At 49.2% G+C, this 17,920-nt stretch overlaps 7 protein-coding genes across 7 annotated transcripts; 3 read left to right on the top strand and 4 right to left on the bottom strand.

Annotated features, from left to right (window-relative positions):
* Positions 1-390: 390 nt before the first annotated feature.
* N7457_007382 (HpcH/HpaI aldolase/citrate lyase family protein) lies at positions 391-1,513 on the bottom strand (the record flags this gene model as incomplete). Its single annotated transcript, XM_057178425.1, has 3 exons — positions 391-1,089; positions 1,150-1,370; positions 1,474-1,513. 3 exons carry the CDS (start codon positions 1,511-1,513, stop codon positions 391-393), a joined length of 960 nt encoding a protein of 319 aa, XP_057030169.1.
* A 2,547-nt stretch (positions 1,514-4,060) lies between these two features.
* N7457_007381 (DUF846 domain-containing protein) lies at positions 4,061-4,819 on the top strand (the record flags this gene model as incomplete). Its single annotated transcript, XM_057178424.1, has 4 exons — positions 4,061-4,151; positions 4,214-4,259; positions 4,318-4,604; positions 4,671-4,819. The coding sequence occupies 4 exons, from the start codon at positions 4,061-4,063 to the stop codon at positions 4,817-4,819; spliced, it is 573 nt and encodes a 190-aa protein (XP_057030168.1).
* Positions 4,820-5,506: 687 nt separating this feature from the next.
* N7457_007380 (uncharacterized protein) lies at positions 5,507-7,888 on the top strand (the record flags this gene model as incomplete). Its single annotated transcript, XM_057178423.1, has 13 exons — positions 5,507-5,531; positions 5,636-5,744; positions 5,807-5,884; positions 5,948-6,040; positions 6,092-6,157; positions 6,213-6,630; positions 6,695-6,902; positions 6,961-7,111; positions 7,167-7,243; positions 7,305-7,371; positions 7,432-7,508; positions 7,591-7,662; positions 7,719-7,888. The coding sequence occupies 13 exons, from the start codon at positions 5,507-5,509 to the stop codon at positions 7,886-7,888; spliced, it is 1,611 nt and encodes a 536-aa protein (XP_057030167.1).
* A 3,950-nt stretch (positions 7,889-11,838) lies between these two features.
* N7457_007379 (uncharacterized protein) lies at positions 11,839-12,129 on the bottom strand (the record flags this gene model as incomplete). The annotated part of the gene is made up of 2 exons (XM_057178422.1): positions 11,839-12,038; positions 12,075-12,129. 2 exons carry the CDS (start codon positions 12,127-12,129, stop codon positions 11,839-11,841), a joined length of 255 nt encoding a protein of 84 aa, XP_057030166.1.
* Position 12,130: 1 nt separating this feature from the next.
* N7457_007378 (sugar porter family MFS transporter) lies at positions 12,131-14,101 on the top strand (the record flags this gene model as incomplete). Its single annotated transcript, XM_057178421.1, has 7 exons — positions 12,131-12,204; positions 12,267-12,284; positions 12,346-12,452; positions 12,497-12,727; positions 12,781-13,544; positions 13,594-13,730; positions 13,786-14,101. The coding sequence occupies 7 exons, from the start codon at positions 12,131-12,133 to the stop codon at positions 14,099-14,101; spliced, it is 1,647 nt and encodes a 548-aa protein (XP_057030165.1).
* Positions 14,102-14,277: 176 nt separating this feature from the next.
* N7457_007377 (uncharacterized protein) lies at positions 14,278-15,296 on the bottom strand (the record flags this gene model as incomplete). The annotated part of the gene is made up of 2 exons (XM_057178420.1): positions 14,278-14,671; positions 14,734-15,296. The coding sequence occupies 2 exons, from the start codon at positions 15,294-15,296 to the stop codon at positions 14,278-14,280; spliced, it is 957 nt and encodes a 318-aa protein (XP_057030164.1).
* Positions 15,297-15,949: 653 nt separating this feature from the next.
* N7457_007376 (mago-binding domain-containing protein) lies at positions 15,950-16,924 on the bottom strand (the record flags this gene model as incomplete). The annotated part of the gene is made up of 1 exon (XM_057178419.1): positions 15,950-16,924. The coding sequence occupies one exon, from the start codon at positions 16,922-16,924 to the stop codon at positions 15,950-15,952; it is 975 nt and encodes a 324-aa protein (XP_057030163.1).
* Positions 16,925-17,920: the final 996 nt, after the last annotated feature.

Genomic DNA, 17,920 nt, shown 5'->3' with positions numbered 1-17,920 from the left:
CATGATACCCCCAGTACCAAATTTTTATACCCTCGAGTCTTTGATAATCCAGCTTGCTCCCCGGGGCCCATATTCTCAACGTGTTGTTGCAAAGGCGCGATTCAACCACAGCATGCAACAAAGAATATGAACGTACAAATTCTTCAGGCTTATCTTTGAGGGTAGATCATTGGCTACCCGCTACTAAATACATGTAGCCATGCAACCCAAACGGCCGCTTCGTGGTCTGAGCCAGACGTTTAGAACTAGCGAGGCAATCCAATACAATTGACATCAGAAACAACAACTCTCCCCGAGTAAATGCTACACACGTCACATAACAAAACATAGACCGAACATGCACAGGAATATCATGCGTAGATTAGATACGGAGCTACACATATAAATAACCTATTCGGGCTCCTGGTGCTGCCACTCCTCTCTCAAAGCATCGACATCCACCCCACAAGCCTCTGCCTTCTTAACAATAGCCCTGGCCTTGTGCGCAACAGGAACATCAATCATCTTCCCATCAAGCGTCCAAGCCCCCCTCCCGGCCTTCGCAGCCTTATCATCCGCAATAACAACCCGCATAGCCCACTCCGTCTCCTTAGGATCCGGCCCAAAGATCTGATCCGCAACCTTCACCTGCGACGGATGAATACACTGCTTACCATTGAATCCCAGCCGCCGTCCATCACGACACTCCTCCTCCAGCACAGCCGGCGGCAACCCATCCCCCTTCTCAGACTTATACGCCGTGCAGACAAGATCAATCGTAGATGGCAAATCCGCCGCCCGCGCAGCCGTCGCAATCGCAGACCGCGCGAAGAGAAACTCCGTCAGCGAGGGCGTGCGCGTAATACTCAAGTCCAACGCGAAGTCTTCCGCCGCGAATACCAGGCCCTGCAGTAAAGGCGACGCGGCGCAGATCTGCGACAAGTTTGTGAGGGACTTGGCAGACTCGACTAGTGCCAGCAGGGAGATTGGGGTTCTTTCTGCTGGGGGTTGCTGGGCGAGAGTGTGGGTGATGACGTCTGTGACGAAGGTCAGGTCGGAGGCGGAGTTGACTTTTGGGATAACAATCGTTGTTAGGTTTGGCGATTGGAGCTGCGGGGGGTTAGCGAATTGCTCTATGTGGTAGATTGTTTATCCGGGGGTTCAGCTTACGACTTCGGTCAAATCGCCCAGCGCGAGTCCGCTGTCTACGGAGTTGATGCGCACTGCGCGTTCGCGGATCCCTGGTGGTGCGGCTTGGTCGATTGCTCTCCGCACCAGGGAACGCGCCTCCGCTTTCATGTGCGGAGTTACGCTGTCTTCGAGATCATAGGCGACGCAGTCGGCGGTCAATGAGCGGGATTTGTCTAGGAAGCGCTGGGAGGATCCGGGGACTGTTTGGGGCTGTTGGTTAGCTTTGGGGGTTTTCTTTTGGAGAGCTCGGGGAGGGAAATGCGGGGAAGAAGTGGTAGCTTTAGGAAGGGGGGAGGAGCTTACCGTAGAGGAGGGAACGACGGAGAGTATTGCGAGCTGCCATTATTTACTCTATTTGCGCGTGGCTATCAAGGGTATACAGTCGTGTATGTTGTTCTGTCTCCGGGAGTGGAGGTCTTTTATGGAGGTGATTTGGTCGGGAAGAAGCCGACTCGGCTATCCATCTTTACATCTTCACTGTTCAGCGCTCAACGCTCGAACCGAAAATTGGAGAAAAGATTGATTTCCAGCTTGATTAATTGCTTCTGTCAGTTTTCTTTCCGAGGGCCTTGATTATCTACTTTATATTCACATAATCAATGCGAGGACCCATGGACATGATGAAGGCTGATACCTGAGTTGCAGCGGACTTTGCTTATTATCACAACTGCCCAGAGCTCTACAAAGTAATAGACTCGGTGTCGACTGCTCTAGCCTGCTGGACATATACAGCCCAAGGGAGATCAGGGGTCATCAACGTGGGCTGAATCCTCGCCTGGGACTTGAATGGCTTGTCTCACAACGCTTCCTTTCAAATCCCATCTTCCTTAAAACTCGCTCCCTATCATTTAAGACCATATCGGAGCTCGATGATGTTAAGGCGATAGAAATAACTCTTAGAGACATGCTTTGAGTCTCTACTTTCTCGGCTATATTTCTTGTCAACATCTGCGATCAAATATATATCATGAAAGTAGTGGTTAAGATCGATCATATATACGTGGGTATGTTTTTGTGCTACTTCAAGTAGCATCATGGGCGTGGGCCACGACGTTACTGTGAGCCCGCAGATCGTGAATTGTATATTCATGTACTCGAAACTACCGCTTACACTCGACTGAAAGAACAAGGGATTTGTGATCGCGGAATCGTGCCTAGCCTTCTTCCTAGGCTCCACGAGGAAGTTTGCCCCCAGTCTATGCCAACCTCACTTGAAGCAGTTTCTGGGCGACGTATTCTCGCCTAGAGTTTTATTTCTAGAGTGCATCTTCGACCTAGAGATAATGACGTTAGAGAATTACACGCAGCAACCAATGAACAATATCCTAGACGGTATTCGTCAATTACATAAAGCGCTCATCCGTAATAGAGAACCCAAACATCGGAACATGATGATCGTCACGGATACTCTGGAAAGAGTCGTTTGGCTAGATTTTGATCGAGCGCAAACATATGACAAAGATCGAATAACCGTCGAAGAAGAAAATCCGATGAAGGAGAAGAAGGCGACTGTCGTCGAACTCAAAGATGCCCTAGTGACGCACCAACTACTATTTATACACACATGATCACCCTTATTTTGGATATCGGCAAAGGAAAGCTTGATGGAGCATACTTGTTCTACTGTAGCTGAAAGCTACTGTAGGGAATCGCTCAAGTTAGGTAATATAAGCTGGTGATCTCTGGGGCTTGAAGATGATACAAGGAGTCAAGGACTCGGCACAGCAAACCCGTGAAAGCGATATCTACATAAAAATCACTCTCCAGCGCCTTGAGCGGAAGCGAGAGTACTTGGAACGCTCATGCATATCGGTATGGGGTTAGCCACTCTTGCACAATGCATAGTACAATTTATCTTACAATGTATCCAGGAAGAATTTAGGATTTTAGAAGGTACATTTTACTAAAAGAGTAGAAGAATGAAGCTTTAAGATATATCATTGATGCGTAAGTAATCACTCCGTGCGCCATTTAATGGGTTGTAATACAAAGCATCGAGCTTCAGCTACCACTCATCTGACATTAGGCCTTGTAAAAGCTGGCTTAATAACCTGTTTACATATAGAAGGTCCATAGAGCCTTGGAAAGCCAGGGCTATAGCTGAAGTCTAGCAATTGAGACTACTAGAAGCACCCGTCTCCTTCAATTGCACTTCATCATTCGGCCACCTAAGTTGCGTGGTGTGAGTTACAGAGATCTTATGTATGTGATGATCTGGCTGGGCCTGCAGGGATCATTTCGGCGGAAATCAGAAGTGGAGTAATTGGTCTGCTTGCAGGGTGGAAGGCAAGGATCTTTTCGGCAGAAAAGATGTCGCTCGGGCTGCATGGCTTGCAGCCCTACTCACGACAAAGGGCTCATCTGGAGATCCAGGGCTTTTTCCCTCGTTTCATTTCCTGTCTGCTCTTAGAGTCTTCGCTGAGTGCACTCTTTTCTTTTGATTAGATCTGGCCGGTAGTAATATAGATCTAGCTAGACGTCTTGTCAGGTTAGCGCCATATATAGCTTCCACCTAAATTATGCACGTGTGGCTGAAAGGGATCCACTCGATATCATCACGTGAGCATTTACTCCGTCCGTATGCGACTCACATTACCGAAGTATAATCTACTAAATGGCATGATTGAAATATATACATGTATATGGTCTAAATAATAGTACACCTTTTATTATCATATAGCCCTAGCAAGCTTCATGCATAGCAATCGCATCCACTTGATCTATGCTAGCCTCAGTTATTCTGCCAAGTGACACCGCACTTACACGTGTTTCGACCACATAGGGAGCTTTGCCAGTCAACAATAGACTTATCTTGGATTAAATTGAGCCAAGCCACTGACCGAAAGGTCCTCCACTCCCAGAACAAATTGAACTCTTTACCTTGAAAGCCATGGATCAAGGACAAGGAGGCCAAGGCGACCTCAACTGGCGCCTCAGCGCGCATCCGATCACGCTACTTGTCTTCTTGGGCATTCGGATAGGTATGTCCTCTTCCGCCTCGAGGAACATTGAGGGTGCCAATTTGACTAACTTGAGTGATTAGGCGCGCTGCTGATGTATCTGTTTGGTGTACTCTTCATCGATGACTTGTACGAATCCCACCTAAGACCATTCGCTTTATAGCGTGCGACGCTAACAACTACTTAGTATCCTCGTCTTTATTTTCACCCTTCTCCTCCTCTCTGCGGATTTCTACTACCTGAAGAACATTGCGGGACGTCGTCTGGTCGGCTTACGTTGGTGGAATGAGGTTGACACGTCAACCGGCGACTCGCAGTGGGTCTTCGAGTCCTCCGACCCGAACGTTCGCACCGTGACAGCTACCGACAAGCGGTTCTTCTGGCTGAGCTTGTATGTCACCCCAGCTTTGTGGGTAGGCCTTGCGATCCTGGCCATTGTGAGATTCGTCGGTGTTATCTGGCTTAGCCTGATTGGTGAGTTGCGCTTCCAATGCGGTTTAGTAATTAGACTTTAATACTGGATACTGATATCGGTTTTAGTCATTGCGCTTGTTCTGACTATCACAAACACCGTGGCGTTCTCCCGCTGTGATAAGTTTGGCCAAGCCTCCACATATGCCAACTCGGCTTTGGGCGGTAGGATCGTGAACAACATCGCTGGTGGCTTGCTGGGCAGGCTATTCAGGTAATGGTAGGCAGGCTGCTGCTTGACTCGCCATTAGTGGTCCTATATCGGCGGTGTTTTTGCTTGCGCTCTGTGTATCTCTAGCAGAGGAATTGATTATCTACCATTTAAATCCATCCACTTTCTTTTACAGGTATGACATCTGCATGTAGCCTGCACTACCAGTACATGACTGCATGTACCTACATGTACTCTACATACAAACATACATACTCTACATACCTGTAGGTACAAACTTGGTTGATCGAGGATGGATTGCCTGAGGCAAGTCCGTCGTTCCTTCCTTAAGCTCTTGGGTGCTTCGTTCTATTTCTGTTTCTGTTTTTGTTTTGTTTCTCTCTTCTTTTCCTTGCTTTTTACCTCCTCGCACCTCTCTTATTCATCGTCAGATAGCGAATACGCTCGTTTTGCATCAATAACCGTTTCGGTAGGTCTTGTGGTTGTCGTTTTAGAGCTGTTATAACTCCTCTCTGATGTTGAAGGCGCTTTCCAAGGCTGATGGCGATGATTATGTCGCACCTCATGTTGATCGTGATTATGTCGCCTGTGACAAACCTTGGAACTTTAAGGCTACCTCACCCCTATCCCACTGCGCACTGCCTATCTACTTTGATGTTATCGCCCTATCCTTCATTGATTGGCTAATACAAATGTCTACATAGGGATTAAGTTGACTCCCCGCCTCCCCACGATGTCTGGGGAGTGGGGCCATCTGAGTAAGTGCTGTCTGCTTCATATATACACCCTGGTCCAGGATCAGATCCCGTCCATTTCAGCTGAGTGTCCATGTACTTTCGGTAGCGGAGCTGACTATCACTAGAGGCTGCTGGGGACGAGAACCCTCGCTCTCGCAATCGCGGTATGACCATTTCGGATGCGAATATCCATGACGGCCATGACGGCCATGACGATGACTTTACCTGCGGCAAGTAAGTTATCCCCTCCAAGCTTTTCAAGCTTCCCCGGGCGACTAATTGCTAACAAAGCTAAGCTGTGGTGAGCCTGGCCACATGAATCATCAATGCCCAAATGTCGCAGCCCCTCTGAGATCCCACGACACCAATGTTCAGTAAGTTATCCGCCTTTCGCGTGCCACTTTATTTTAACGGGTCTGACCAATTCTGAACTATAGGGAAGGCTATCATCATCACTCCGAGGACAATGGTGGAGGTGGTGAACGCTTTGGTGGTGATGATCGGACTTGCTACAACTGCGGTCAGCCTGGGTAAGTCATTGTTCGTCCTGGGTTTGTATAAATGTGCTGATAAAGATGCAGTCATAACAAAGCAGATTGCACCGAGCCTCGCAAGATGGGTGCCTGCTTCAACTGTGGCGAAGAAGGGTGAGCCATTGCTGAGCTTTCTGTACTCTACGCTGCTAACTGTCTCCAAAAACAGCCATTCCAAGGCCGAGTGCCCCAAGCCCCGCGTTTTCAAGGGCACTTGCCGCCTTTGTGAAAAGGAAGGCCATCCAGCTATTGACTGCCCAGAGAGACCCCCAGATGTTTGCAAGAACTGCCTCGCCCAGGGCCATAAAACCATCGAATGCACCGGCAATCGCAAATTCGACCTCAATTTTGTCGCCGATAAGCTCCCCCATGAAGCCTGGGCAGCAATGAAGAAAGCCAGTGATGAAAGAGATCTCGATGATTTCCGTGAGGTATACATGATCTATACATACGTTGCAAGTTTTGAGCTTTGGCTGACCTCATTACAGACCCTCAAAATCTACTCCAAGGCCGTTCCCCACGCCACCTGGGCCGACATTGAGAACAAGATGCGAGACGATGGGTTCAACATCTACATTATTGCTATGGTAAGTGATATATATCGTTGTGATGCTCATGGAGGAATAACTCACGAATGGATCTTAACAATAGGAGGCTGAAGTCGATGATGTTATGAGCTTGATTGATCTTCAAGGAGTACTCGACCGACAATTTTCCATTGGTTTCTTCTTCAGCCCTAAAGCATCGCGTGCCCACCTCCGAGAGCGTTGGCCTTCCAGCCCTGAGGAGAACCTTGAGCGCATGAACAACGCCGGTATTCCCTATGAACGAAGAATTCCCAAGTGCACAAATTGCGGACGTAAGTGTCCAATCCCCACTGTACATGCACCGGAAATTTGCTAAGAAACCATAATTAGAATTGGGACATATCGCACGCAGCTGCAAGGAGGAGCGCCAGGACAACAATGATCGCGTGGAGATCAAGTGCTCAAACTGCGACCAGGTTGGACACCGAGTGCGCGATTGTACGCAGAGGCGCAGGTACAAGAAAGGATGCCGCAATTGCGGGTATGTGACTCCAAGGGAGGCGATTTCGAGACCGATGACACTGACTTTTGCGAAGTTCCGAAGACCATATTGCTGCTGAATGCCCTGAGCCCCGATCTGCGGCTGGTGTTGAATGCCGGAGGTGCAACGAAAGTATGACAGGGCATTGGCTCGAATATTTGATACATTTCGTGATGGGCTAACCTCTTTCTAGCTGGCCATTTTGCTAAGGATTGTCCCAATGCCCCCAATCGTCCACCTCGTGCCTGTCGCAACTGTGGGTAAGTGAAGTTCCCTTTTTTGGAGCCTTAAAGTCGTGGCTGTTTCTAACATAAATGCAGATCCGAAGATCATCTTGCACGGAACTGTGATAAACCTCGTGATGTTTCCACTGTCACCTGTCGTAACTGCGACCAGAGTAAGTTTTGTGCATGCGCTGAACATGGTCTCTTTTTTTGCCACAGTCTCTCGCAATATGAAACTGACGAACATGATTTTAGCCGGACACTACTCTCGCGACTGTGACCAGCCGAAGAATTGGTCAAAGGTTCAGTGCAACAACTGTGGAGAAAGTGAGTTAAAGATGAACATTCTCCTGAGCCAAACAAACAAGCTAATATGACGCTAGTGGGTCACACTGTCCGTCGCTGCCCTCAGCCACCCAAGCAGGAGGAGCGTGAAGACGACGCCCATCACTCCCCCGGCTCTCCCAAGCGTGACGAATCCGAGCTGCTGGACCCGAAGACCAAAGAGGAACCATTTGAATACAAGCGCCAGGACGATAACGACTTGTGGTAATCGCCCAATTCGATGCCATTTTCTCTGATCGTTAGTACCGTGCGAAAGTGTGGGGGGCGGTTAAACCTGTTCCTGGAACACTTCACGGTAGCTCAAATGGACACGACGCTGCCTGGTTTTACGAATGGTGTTAATCTCTGCCCCGACTTCTTGCGCATTTTCTATCAAGCGAATATTTCTCAGAACTTGAAATTTTTTTTCGATGTTGGCTATGGATACTTTTCCCAGGGTGCTTCAATGATCGCTGACCGGCCGACGGTCTCGAGTGGAAATTGGCCTTGCCTTTTCCTGATTGAGACTAAGGACGAAGGGTCTGGGCAAGAGGAGCATTGACCTGAGAGGATTTCAGATAGCCAGTTACTCCAATGAAACATTCATTCATGAACTTCTGCAAAATTTTAGTAGTCTGCTGAGCAGTGGCATGCGGTTTCTCTCTCAGGCTGCGGTTGCATTGGGTCAATGCATGACGGTGCCAAGTCACAACTCTGACAGTTGACGGTGGACCCTCTGTTATGCCTTTGATAGACCCAAGTAAAATCGTCCCGAGAAAGATAAGGCCCGGAACCCTGTTGTACTCGGCATCCATAAACTCGGCCTGATCAAACGTCCCGAAGTCGATTCCGAACCATTAGAGGAGATTCCTCTCCTCCAATAGTTCTACTAGAGGTTTTCGCTAAGCCAGACGCAACTGTAATAACTCTACAATTGCACCACCAGTATGAGTCTCCTGTTGGTCTTTTGGCCCAGGTGCAATGTATGGTAGCAATATTATAGTCTCTTATATAGCGCACGCCTCTTGGCATATTTCATGACTGTGCATTGCGCAGAATTGATCAGTGAGATCTTAGTGGAATACTCAATGTGCACTTTTTCAACGAATATATGTGTGATCGGATTTTGATTGAGGTGCTCATTTGGTCTCAGGAGAATGCGGAGGAGAGGAAATATCATTTTGAATGCCCTGTTTATACGATGAATCAATTGTTTCCTATACTCGTTATGGCACTTTGGATCCACGAGGAACGGTCGTTTATCTTCTTCAGTGTATTCAGGGTTGGATCCTGTAACCTCGCGACCTAGTAACATTGCTGGCGACATTCGCGAGACAACCCAGGTGGGACTGCGTTGGAAGCTGGTCACATCTGTGCCATCTGGTTTAGCGATCTGGGACAGGATCTGGATGCCGGATGAACCATTGCCGATGACAGCAATCCGCTTGGTTGAATAATCATAAGAATGACTCCAACGTGCGGAATGCACCATCTTTCCCTTGAAAGTCTCAAGGCCCATAATTCCAGGCCATTTCCAGAGACTGTTTTCACAAACAGCATCTATTAGCCGATAATGGATTCGGGCAAGTAAAGGGACTGTACACACTTGAGAATTCCCTGTCCTGAAGTCAAAACTTCGGCATACTGTTCAGGTTGGACTCCGTTATATTCCACAACAGCCCTCCACAGCCCCAGTTCATCCTGCCAGTAGGCCCCCACGACCTTTACTGAGATCCAGCATTGCCAGGAGTCAGATGATTAGCTGGCGGCATTGATCTTATGTACTCCGTACACGAGGACCGGCCTAGGCTCGCGAAGGAATGAGAATCTCCGCCTTTGATCCTGAGGATTATTCATTCAACTGTGATCTCAGTGAATGCTAGCGTTGCTCTTGAACACCCTCGCATTGACAGTCTGAAATACATATCCTCGTCGAAATGAACCCGGGATAAAAAACCGGGGGAGTGTGGGGAAATCTGGGGTCTCATAACCTTATCGAGCATCGGTCGCTCTAAGGATTCTTACTGCGCCAGCTGAAGGACAGCCGACCTTGGACTTGCACGTCCAGCAGCAACAGGCACCTCTTGGATATCCAATCAGATTGTTCACTCCATCCGTTATCACCTGGCCTGACCCGTTGATGCAGTGATTCCTCCGTCAACAACCAATTCGGTTCCCGTGAGTTTTTTTGCCTCAGCCGACGCCAGGAAAAGAACTGCATGGGCGACATCCCATGCCTCGCCCATCCTGCCCATCCTGCCCATTGGAACCTGCCTATCGTAATGGGCAATGAATTCTTCGAACTTCCCTCCTGAGTGTCCAAGCAGCCACTCGCATACCAGCGGAGTGTTCATGAGTCCTGGAATGACGGTATTCAGCCGAATAATTTTTTTTCCGCGGCGAACGCAACGATGGTGTGCTTCCGGATGATTGCCGCCTTGGCCGCAGCATATACGATGTGCTCGTTCCCAATATGCCGGATGCCGGCTATCGAGGAGACATGGACCACCACACCCCCAGACTCCTGCTTCTCCATGATTGCTAGTGCCTCTTTGCAGCACAGATACATACCTTGGCTCTTTAGGTGTCTGTTTGGAGTTTTCATGTGACCATCCTTTGGTTGCTCCCTGATGTCCTCCTTCTAGTGTTCCTTTTCCCAAGCAGGGATCTACTCGGTGAGCCTGGCTCTGAGCACCCTAGTCAAAGCAGCTGAGATAGAAAACCCGCACCTGGCAGAGGAGATCAGGTACTTATATTCCATGCTTTGTATGGAACACCTGCTACCTACAACATATCGAGGTAGGTATTCCATAGTTGTTACGTACGGAAGATCCTTGTGTGTAGGCTACCAGGTATACGCCGCCTAGGAACAGTTAGGGCTGCGAGGGATGAAGTCTGTTTTCCAGGAATCACACGAAGGCAAACTATATCTGGTAAGCGATAAGAAAATAATCACTCATGCAAATCAGAACTCAGTCAGGTTCGGCATAGGACCCCGGCTCCACAGAGCCTCGAATGGGGAATGCGCTTGCGAGTGCTTTTCACGGGCCAAGACCTCCACTAGAACGACCTCAGCTGCATTGTATCATACGTTCTGGATATCAAGATGCTTGGCCGAAGACATGATTGGGTAACCTGCAATGCTCCTTCAGAGTTACAGTTGGCCGAAAAGGGTATCCCGGATCTCGTACTTTTGAAGCCCATGCTTCGGCTTGTGCCGAACGGGAGATTTGGCCGAAAATTCTGAACCAATGTTGATATCTAGGTAGGCACGAAATACCGAGTATAATACGGAGTACGGAACACTATGAGCCTTGCTCATTGCAGGGCATTGATATTGTTTCATTTCGGTTTAATTGCCGCTGACGTCATTAGTGCGGGAGCTGGCCCCCGGCTTTTATCCCTACTTTACCTACTTGGGGAGATGAGATGGATCCGAAGCCTTATTGTTCCTGCGATGGCTGGGCATCTGAGCGTGCTTGGCAGGGGTTCCAATCAAATGTGTTATGGAATTATGGAAACATTCGAAGCTACAGTCGCATACTCCGTACTCCGTACAATGATATGAATCGGAGTACTCCGTGTGCAGCATGGGTCCTGCCCCGGGCCCCAACGCCCGAGAACAAAAAAATGGAGTCCGGGGGAAATGGAGACAGGTTCTCCAGGTTTGAGGCAAAACCGGAAATTCCAGTTCATCCAACACTAGTCAGTCCATAGGTACGCAAAGTTGCTCAAAATACCTACATGCGAAGTGTGAACCGCACCACTGTGATATACCCTATCTACCTAGGCACTTACTGGGTATATCTATATAGATTATGTACATAAGTTCCGTTTCTGTAATGAAGACAGTCTTTGAGAGCACCTGATCCCCTCAGTCGCTGTTCAGGTGATGTGAAGTTGGAATATTACCGTACAATACCGTAAAGTAGCGTGACCACCTGGAAATTGGAATGCCGGACAGTAATCCAATGCCCTCACAGGGACACTTCCCGAGTTGAGACTTCTAATTTACCCGCAACCCCAGGGACCTCTCCAGGCATGGCCCCTCTCGGCCCTCCCGACGTCGGCATGGAGACGTTACTCCATGCAGTGGCGCATTGTCCCGATCCGGACACCAATGCACACCGATCTAGGTACTCCGTACATCGTGGGCATCACCGATGCCACCCCTCCTCCTCATTGGGTGGGGCCGGGCTCGTTCTGATTTCCGGTTTGCGGTCCCAAAATTGGTCGTCGAGGATACTTCCATGTTTGACGCTGGGGGTTCATAAACTTGACTGTCCCGGGACTGTCATGCCGGGGTTTTTCTTCGTTCTGCCGAGTTGCAGTCCATTTATTCGATAGTCCATTTTCCAGTGGCGTCGATTCAACCAATACTGTTTGACTTCTAGAGTTAGACTATACATATTGACTGTATACAGTCTGTTCTCCTTCTGCACGCTGCACCTCATACTCAAGACCCGCCATTATGAAGCCCTTCTTCGGCCTTCGGGGCACGAACTTGAATATCATGATCGGCGTGATTGCTGGTCTTGATTTCTTGTATGTTCATCGTTGATCTATTCAGTCTAGAAGTATGCAAGTGCTAACATGGGATTGTACAGGTTGTTCGGATACGACCAGTACGTCGTCGCAAGCTATACATCGGAATACCGATGACTTTCTTATGCTAACATTTCACAGAGGCGTTATGGGAGGTCTCTTGACATTAAACTCGTTCATTACGGTCTTCCCTGAAATCGATACTTCAAAATCCAGTTCATCAACAAGTAACAACTCCACAACACAAGGTATGAATCCCCATAATCCTTCCACCCATATACTAATAGATTAGGAATCACTGTTGCGTCCTACAATTTGGGATGTTTCTTCGGTGCAATTATGTGTATCTGGATTGGAAATTACCTTGGTCGTCGCAAGACAATTTTTGTCGGCTCCATCATCATGGTAATCGGGGCTTCGCTGCAAGCCTGCGCTTACTCGCTGCCGCATCTCGTTGTCGGCCGTATTGTCACAGGTGTCGGTAACGGCATGAACACTTCTACTGTGCCCACATGGCAGTCTGGTAAGTACTTAACCCGGTTCGAGACGAGATCCAATGCTAATGATGAGACCTAGAATGCTCCAAATCTCACCACCGTGGAAAATTAGTCATGCTTGAGGGCTCCTTGATTGCGGCTGGAATTACCCTCAGCTACTGGCTTGACCTGGGTTTCTCTTTCCTGGACCCTAGCTCTGTTGCGTGGCGCTTTCCCATTGCCTTCCAGAATGTCTTTGCATTGATTATCCTGATCTTCGTAATGCCGCTGCCCGAGTCGCCTCGCTGGTTGATTCTTAAGGGCCGCGAAGAAGAAGCTATAGAAGTTCTCGCCGCCATCCTAGATTTGGATGAGAATGATCCTTATGTTCACGCGGAATTTAGTGCCATCAAGGATGCAGTACTGGCTGCTTCAACTGCCAGCTTCCGTGACCTGTTCACCATGGATGAGAACCGACACTTCCATCGTGTGGTACTTGCCTACGTCAACCAAATGTTCCAGCAGATTTCCGGCATTAACCTGATCACCTACTACGCTGCTACCATTTACGAGAACTCCATTGGCATGGATGGCTTGACATCGCGCATTCTTGCTGCATGCAACGGCACCGAGTATTTCCTGGCATCTTTGATCCCCATCTTTATTGTGGAGAAGGTGGGACGACGGATCCTGATGTTGGTTGGTGCCGCCGGAATGTCGATCTCCATGGTCGTCCTAGCCATCACCACCAGCTTCGAGGGCGATTCCAAGGCTGGTATTGCCGCAGCCGTATTCTTATTCGTCTTCAACACATTCTTTGCCTTCGGCTGGTTGGGAATGACCTGGCTGTATCCCGCTGAGATCGTAAGAAACCCATCTTCTTTATATCTGAATATCACTGACAACCTGATAGGTCCCTCTACGCATCCGCGCTCCCGCCAACGCCCTTGCAACCTCTGCTAACTGGATCTTCAACTTCATGGTTGTCATGGTCACGCCTGTTGCATTTGATACAATCAAGTATAAGACATATATCATCTTTGCAGTCATGTGAGTATATCCTATGGGAGTGAGCTTGCAACGCAGCCAACTAACCTCCTCATAGCAACGCATTCATCTTCCCAGTTGTCTACTTCTTCTATCCCGAAACCGCATACCGATCCCTGGAGGAGATGGATACAATTTTCCACAAGACATCCAGCATCTTCGACGTGGTCTCCGTCGCCCGCAACGAGCCACACCGCTACGGTAAGCACGGCGAGCTTCTCATCAACTACGAAGAGACCGATGAGCATCTTCGTCGCGCTAGCTATATCTCAGATAAGCCAAAGGGCAATATGGCCAACGAAACAGGCGATCTTGAGACTGGAAAGGGTACTCATTTTGAGCATCGCAAGGATAGCTCGTCTGATACCGCCTAAGCCCTCCTAGAAGGCTGATCATGAATTATTCCAATTATATATCTTCAACTGCAATATAATCAACGTCTCACAAATCATTGCATAATCATTAAGTTATTTCATAACATAGAAAACTCGTTCAGGTATCAACGAAACTCAAACACAATCCCAACCTCAACACACCATCTCCCCCCGCCTTACAGCCTAAAAGCCAGTCCCCCAATAGCAGCAACCAAGACAGCAGCCACAACCCCAGTCCCACTAAACCTCACACTCGCCGCAGCACCAACAGAACCAAGCGAAGTCAGACCACCTGGATCCGACCCGGAAGTGTTATCATCCGACGAAGGCGAGCCAGTCGGCGCAGCAAGACCCCCAGCCAACGTAACCGGAGTCGAGGACGCACTGAGATACGTCGCGGTATAAGGCGGCTTGTAATTATAACTGGAAGACTGATCGGCAAGCGAGGACGTCGCAACAGCAGCATTCGTCGCATAAACCGACCAAACAGTATACGTACTCCTGATAGTCGACGTAACCGTCTTAACAGTATACGGCGAGAAAGAAGTCCAATAAAAAGACCAGTAAGTCCTGTCAAAGCAATCAGCCCCGGCTCGCCAAAAAAAAACCAAAGAAAAAGAAGGAACCCATACCAGTAAATCGTACTCGTATACCACTTATAAACAGTCTCAACAGCAATCCTCGTCCGAGTCACAGACTCCGTAATCGAAATAGTCGGCACCGTAACACCACCCCCGTCCCCAATACCCGCATTCTCCCCAATACACCCGGACGGCGCACAGCAAACACTCCTCCCCTTATACAACCGACACCTCTTGCCAGCAGGACAATAGTATCCGCCCTCGCAGCACTCCCCGCCGATCGGCGCACACCCGCGCGCCCCGGCACAGCACTTATACCCGCTCGCGCACGTCCCGCGCTCGGTGCAGCACGTCTCGCCGGGCTCGGCGCAGTACCCGGTCCCGCAGCAGCGGTCGCCTAACGGACAGCATTTGGATGTATCGTAGGCGCATTCGCTGTAGCCGATGCTGCATTCCAGGGCGCGGGGCTTGAGCGGGTTATCGCTGAAGAAGCTGGGGTTGCTGTCTGTGTGGAGGGAGACGTTGGACATGAGTTGGGGGTCGTCTAGGTCTGCGTTGACGAGGGATAGCGCGAGCGTGAGCGCTAGGCATGTGAGGTGGTAGATTGAGCGCATGTTTGGTTTCTTTTCCCTTTTGTCCCAGAGGGAGCTGGATTTTGCGGGATTGCCTTGTATTGCACTCGACTATCGCTTTTTTGGGATTGGGGGGACGAGGTGGGGATTTAAGCTGTTGAGCTGTGTACCCCGGACCCCTGGTTAGATCAATGCGGCTCATTTCAGGGTCTGGAATTCACCGAGAGGGTGGTTTTAGGTTGTTTCTCGTATTCGCGGACTTGTTGGGGGGACATCTTACCTGTCGTGGGTGGTTTTTTGTTTGTTAATACGAGATGGTGCCGCTTGGCGCCGGACTCGAGCCGCTTTTTGGGGGGTGAGTGATGGGGGGAACTCAGGTTGACACGAGAATTTGTGGAATTTAGGACTACGCTAGACAGATGTCGGATTTAGACGGTTGCTCTATTGGTGGTTTTGGTTGTGAAGGTCTGGCAGTCGTCTTGGCTTTAGGGCTTGGCTATCCTCGTGATGGTTCCTGATTGGGGAGTGGAGGGGATTTGGATCTTCTTTGTTGTTGAAGTACGGGATAGAGATCTGAGAGTTCGATGTTGGAATACGTTGTATATGGGGGATACAGACACGGCCTCGGAAAGAGGATTGAATAACTTGGTCAAGTTCTGGAGTCACACTATCTGTACTGCTCGTGTTCTGTCGTATCAACCTTCCGGAGTGGTTTGGGCATCAAACCATTGCTCTGGCTCCGAGGCTGGAGTTACCTTCCAGGTCACCTTCCTCCTAGATCTGCGTAATTTGTAATACGAGGCATGGCAGGTGTCTGCCTTTCTGGACTTGTGGGATCTAGGTAGGTTGAATCCCAAGGTTGTCATGGTGGGCATGTTCTGAACCATCTTGCGCATCTCAGACAGAGTCGGTATCTTCTCAGACATATCCTCCCTTCCCCTCTTTTTCTCAGGAAGTGACCTCGGTTTGTACTCCTGTCCTTCGTCGACGAGATCTTCTGTGGCGGGCTGGTCTGCCTCGTGGGTCATGGTGCTTTGAGCTGTGAAGCCAGCCTCAGTTTCAGGTCTTTCATTGTTTAATGGAGGGGTGATTGACCTGCTTGGCTCCACAGCCTTGTATTCGGCAGTGGTACCCGTCTTGGCAGGTTTCTTGAGCCTCAGAGGAAGATCCCGATGCATAGCATCCTTGTTGGTAACCGCCGAAGGGTCGCCATTTGCCTTGGCCTTTTTCTTGGCCTTCTTGGATCTTCGAGCTGCTCTAGGCGATTTAGCGCTGTCCCCTCTGACCGACAAAGCTCCAACTTTGTCCTTGCAAGCGTCCATGTTGGTGTCTGCAGGAGCCATTTCGGTTTGGCTTGTCTTCAAAGGCTGTCCTGGGACCTCAGAATCCGTGAGGGTTTCATTGATGACAGTGTTTGTTTCAGCTCCGCTTTGACTATTGTGGCCATGGATCTCCTTGGCTGGAAGTGACTCGCCTTGTGTCTCAGGCTCTCGGCCGGTTGATCTTGCTCCTGGAGGTTTATAGCGTTCGATATCTTCATCTGGCTTGTAGCCGGGTCTCACTCGGAGTTCTTTGCGGACGGAGCCATCAGCACGGACGGATGAAGGGATGAAGCGTTCACCTGTTTGCGGATTGGTGCTGATTCCCGATGGCGAGACCTCTGAAGACATCGTGAGTGGGTGAGCCACGCGTGGTCTCCAGAGAGAAATGCGAGGGCAGGTGCAGTGGGAAAAGGTCAGGATGGTGGCTCCCGAGTATCAGAAAGGGAGCAGCAATGGTACAAGGGTTGTTTGGGGCGTCAGGAGTGAGAGATGCAACGATTGTTGACGTGATACCACACACTACAGACGCGAAAGACCAACGAGAATGCCCTCTCAGTGTATTTGTCGCGAGAGGTATGAGTGGTCAAGGTGAAAGGTCAACAAGCAGTCGGACCTCTGGATTTGTCCCTTCTGAACTTCAAGCCTTGCCCATCTGCGGTCTCTGCCAAAATCCTAGGTGATAGATAAAGCAAACCAAAAAAATAGCATTATTGGCGAGCTAATAGCTACCTAATCACAAGGTCATTCAGTCTCTCCTGAAGAAATCAGATGCCTATCACATTACTCTGAAATGATAGACACAGTACCCCTTATGCCGTATATTAATCGCTATGATTGTAGACAAATGAGATTCGAGAGACTCTATCTCTTACATCTATCTATATCACCAGATATTAGCTGTTTGGCCAAGGTTCAGGGACGCTCTCAATAAAAGTCCAAAGCTTTCATTTGGTAACCCTGTGAAGCCTTCAGGGGTACCAGGTTCGGATTCTAATATATCGATAGACCATGCGAGTCCCGAGGCTAGAAATGAGCTTTAGAATAGACAATGACAAATATTGACTTGCCTTCCGTCCCTGTTTACGTCCTTCGACGGTCGAAGAGAAGACCTACGATGTTTAGACGAGAGGCTCTTGACGAAACGCTCGCCGAGACACTTGCGGCAATGCACAATGAGCATGGCCATGATCCTCTTCCTTTGTTTGAAGATGATAACCAAATTGTGCAATGCCCAAACCCGCGCAGCCTTCATTCTTGATACCTCTTTATGCTCTCTCGACTCACTATTAGAAACCTACATGTAGTTAGTAGTTAGTAGTTAGTATACAAATACTTTTGTAATGT

The sequence above is a fragment of the Penicillium paradoxum genome, assembly GCF_028828445.1.
Source record: "Penicillium paradoxum strain IBT 22861 chromosome Unknown utg000006l_segment0_segment0, whole genome shotgun sequence".
In the NCBI taxonomy this organism is placed as follows: domain Eukaryota; kingdom Fungi; phylum Ascomycota; class Eurotiomycetes; order Eurotiales; family Aspergillaceae; genus Penicillium; species Penicillium paradoxum.
This window is presented reverse-complemented; position numbering and strand designations above follow the sequence as displayed.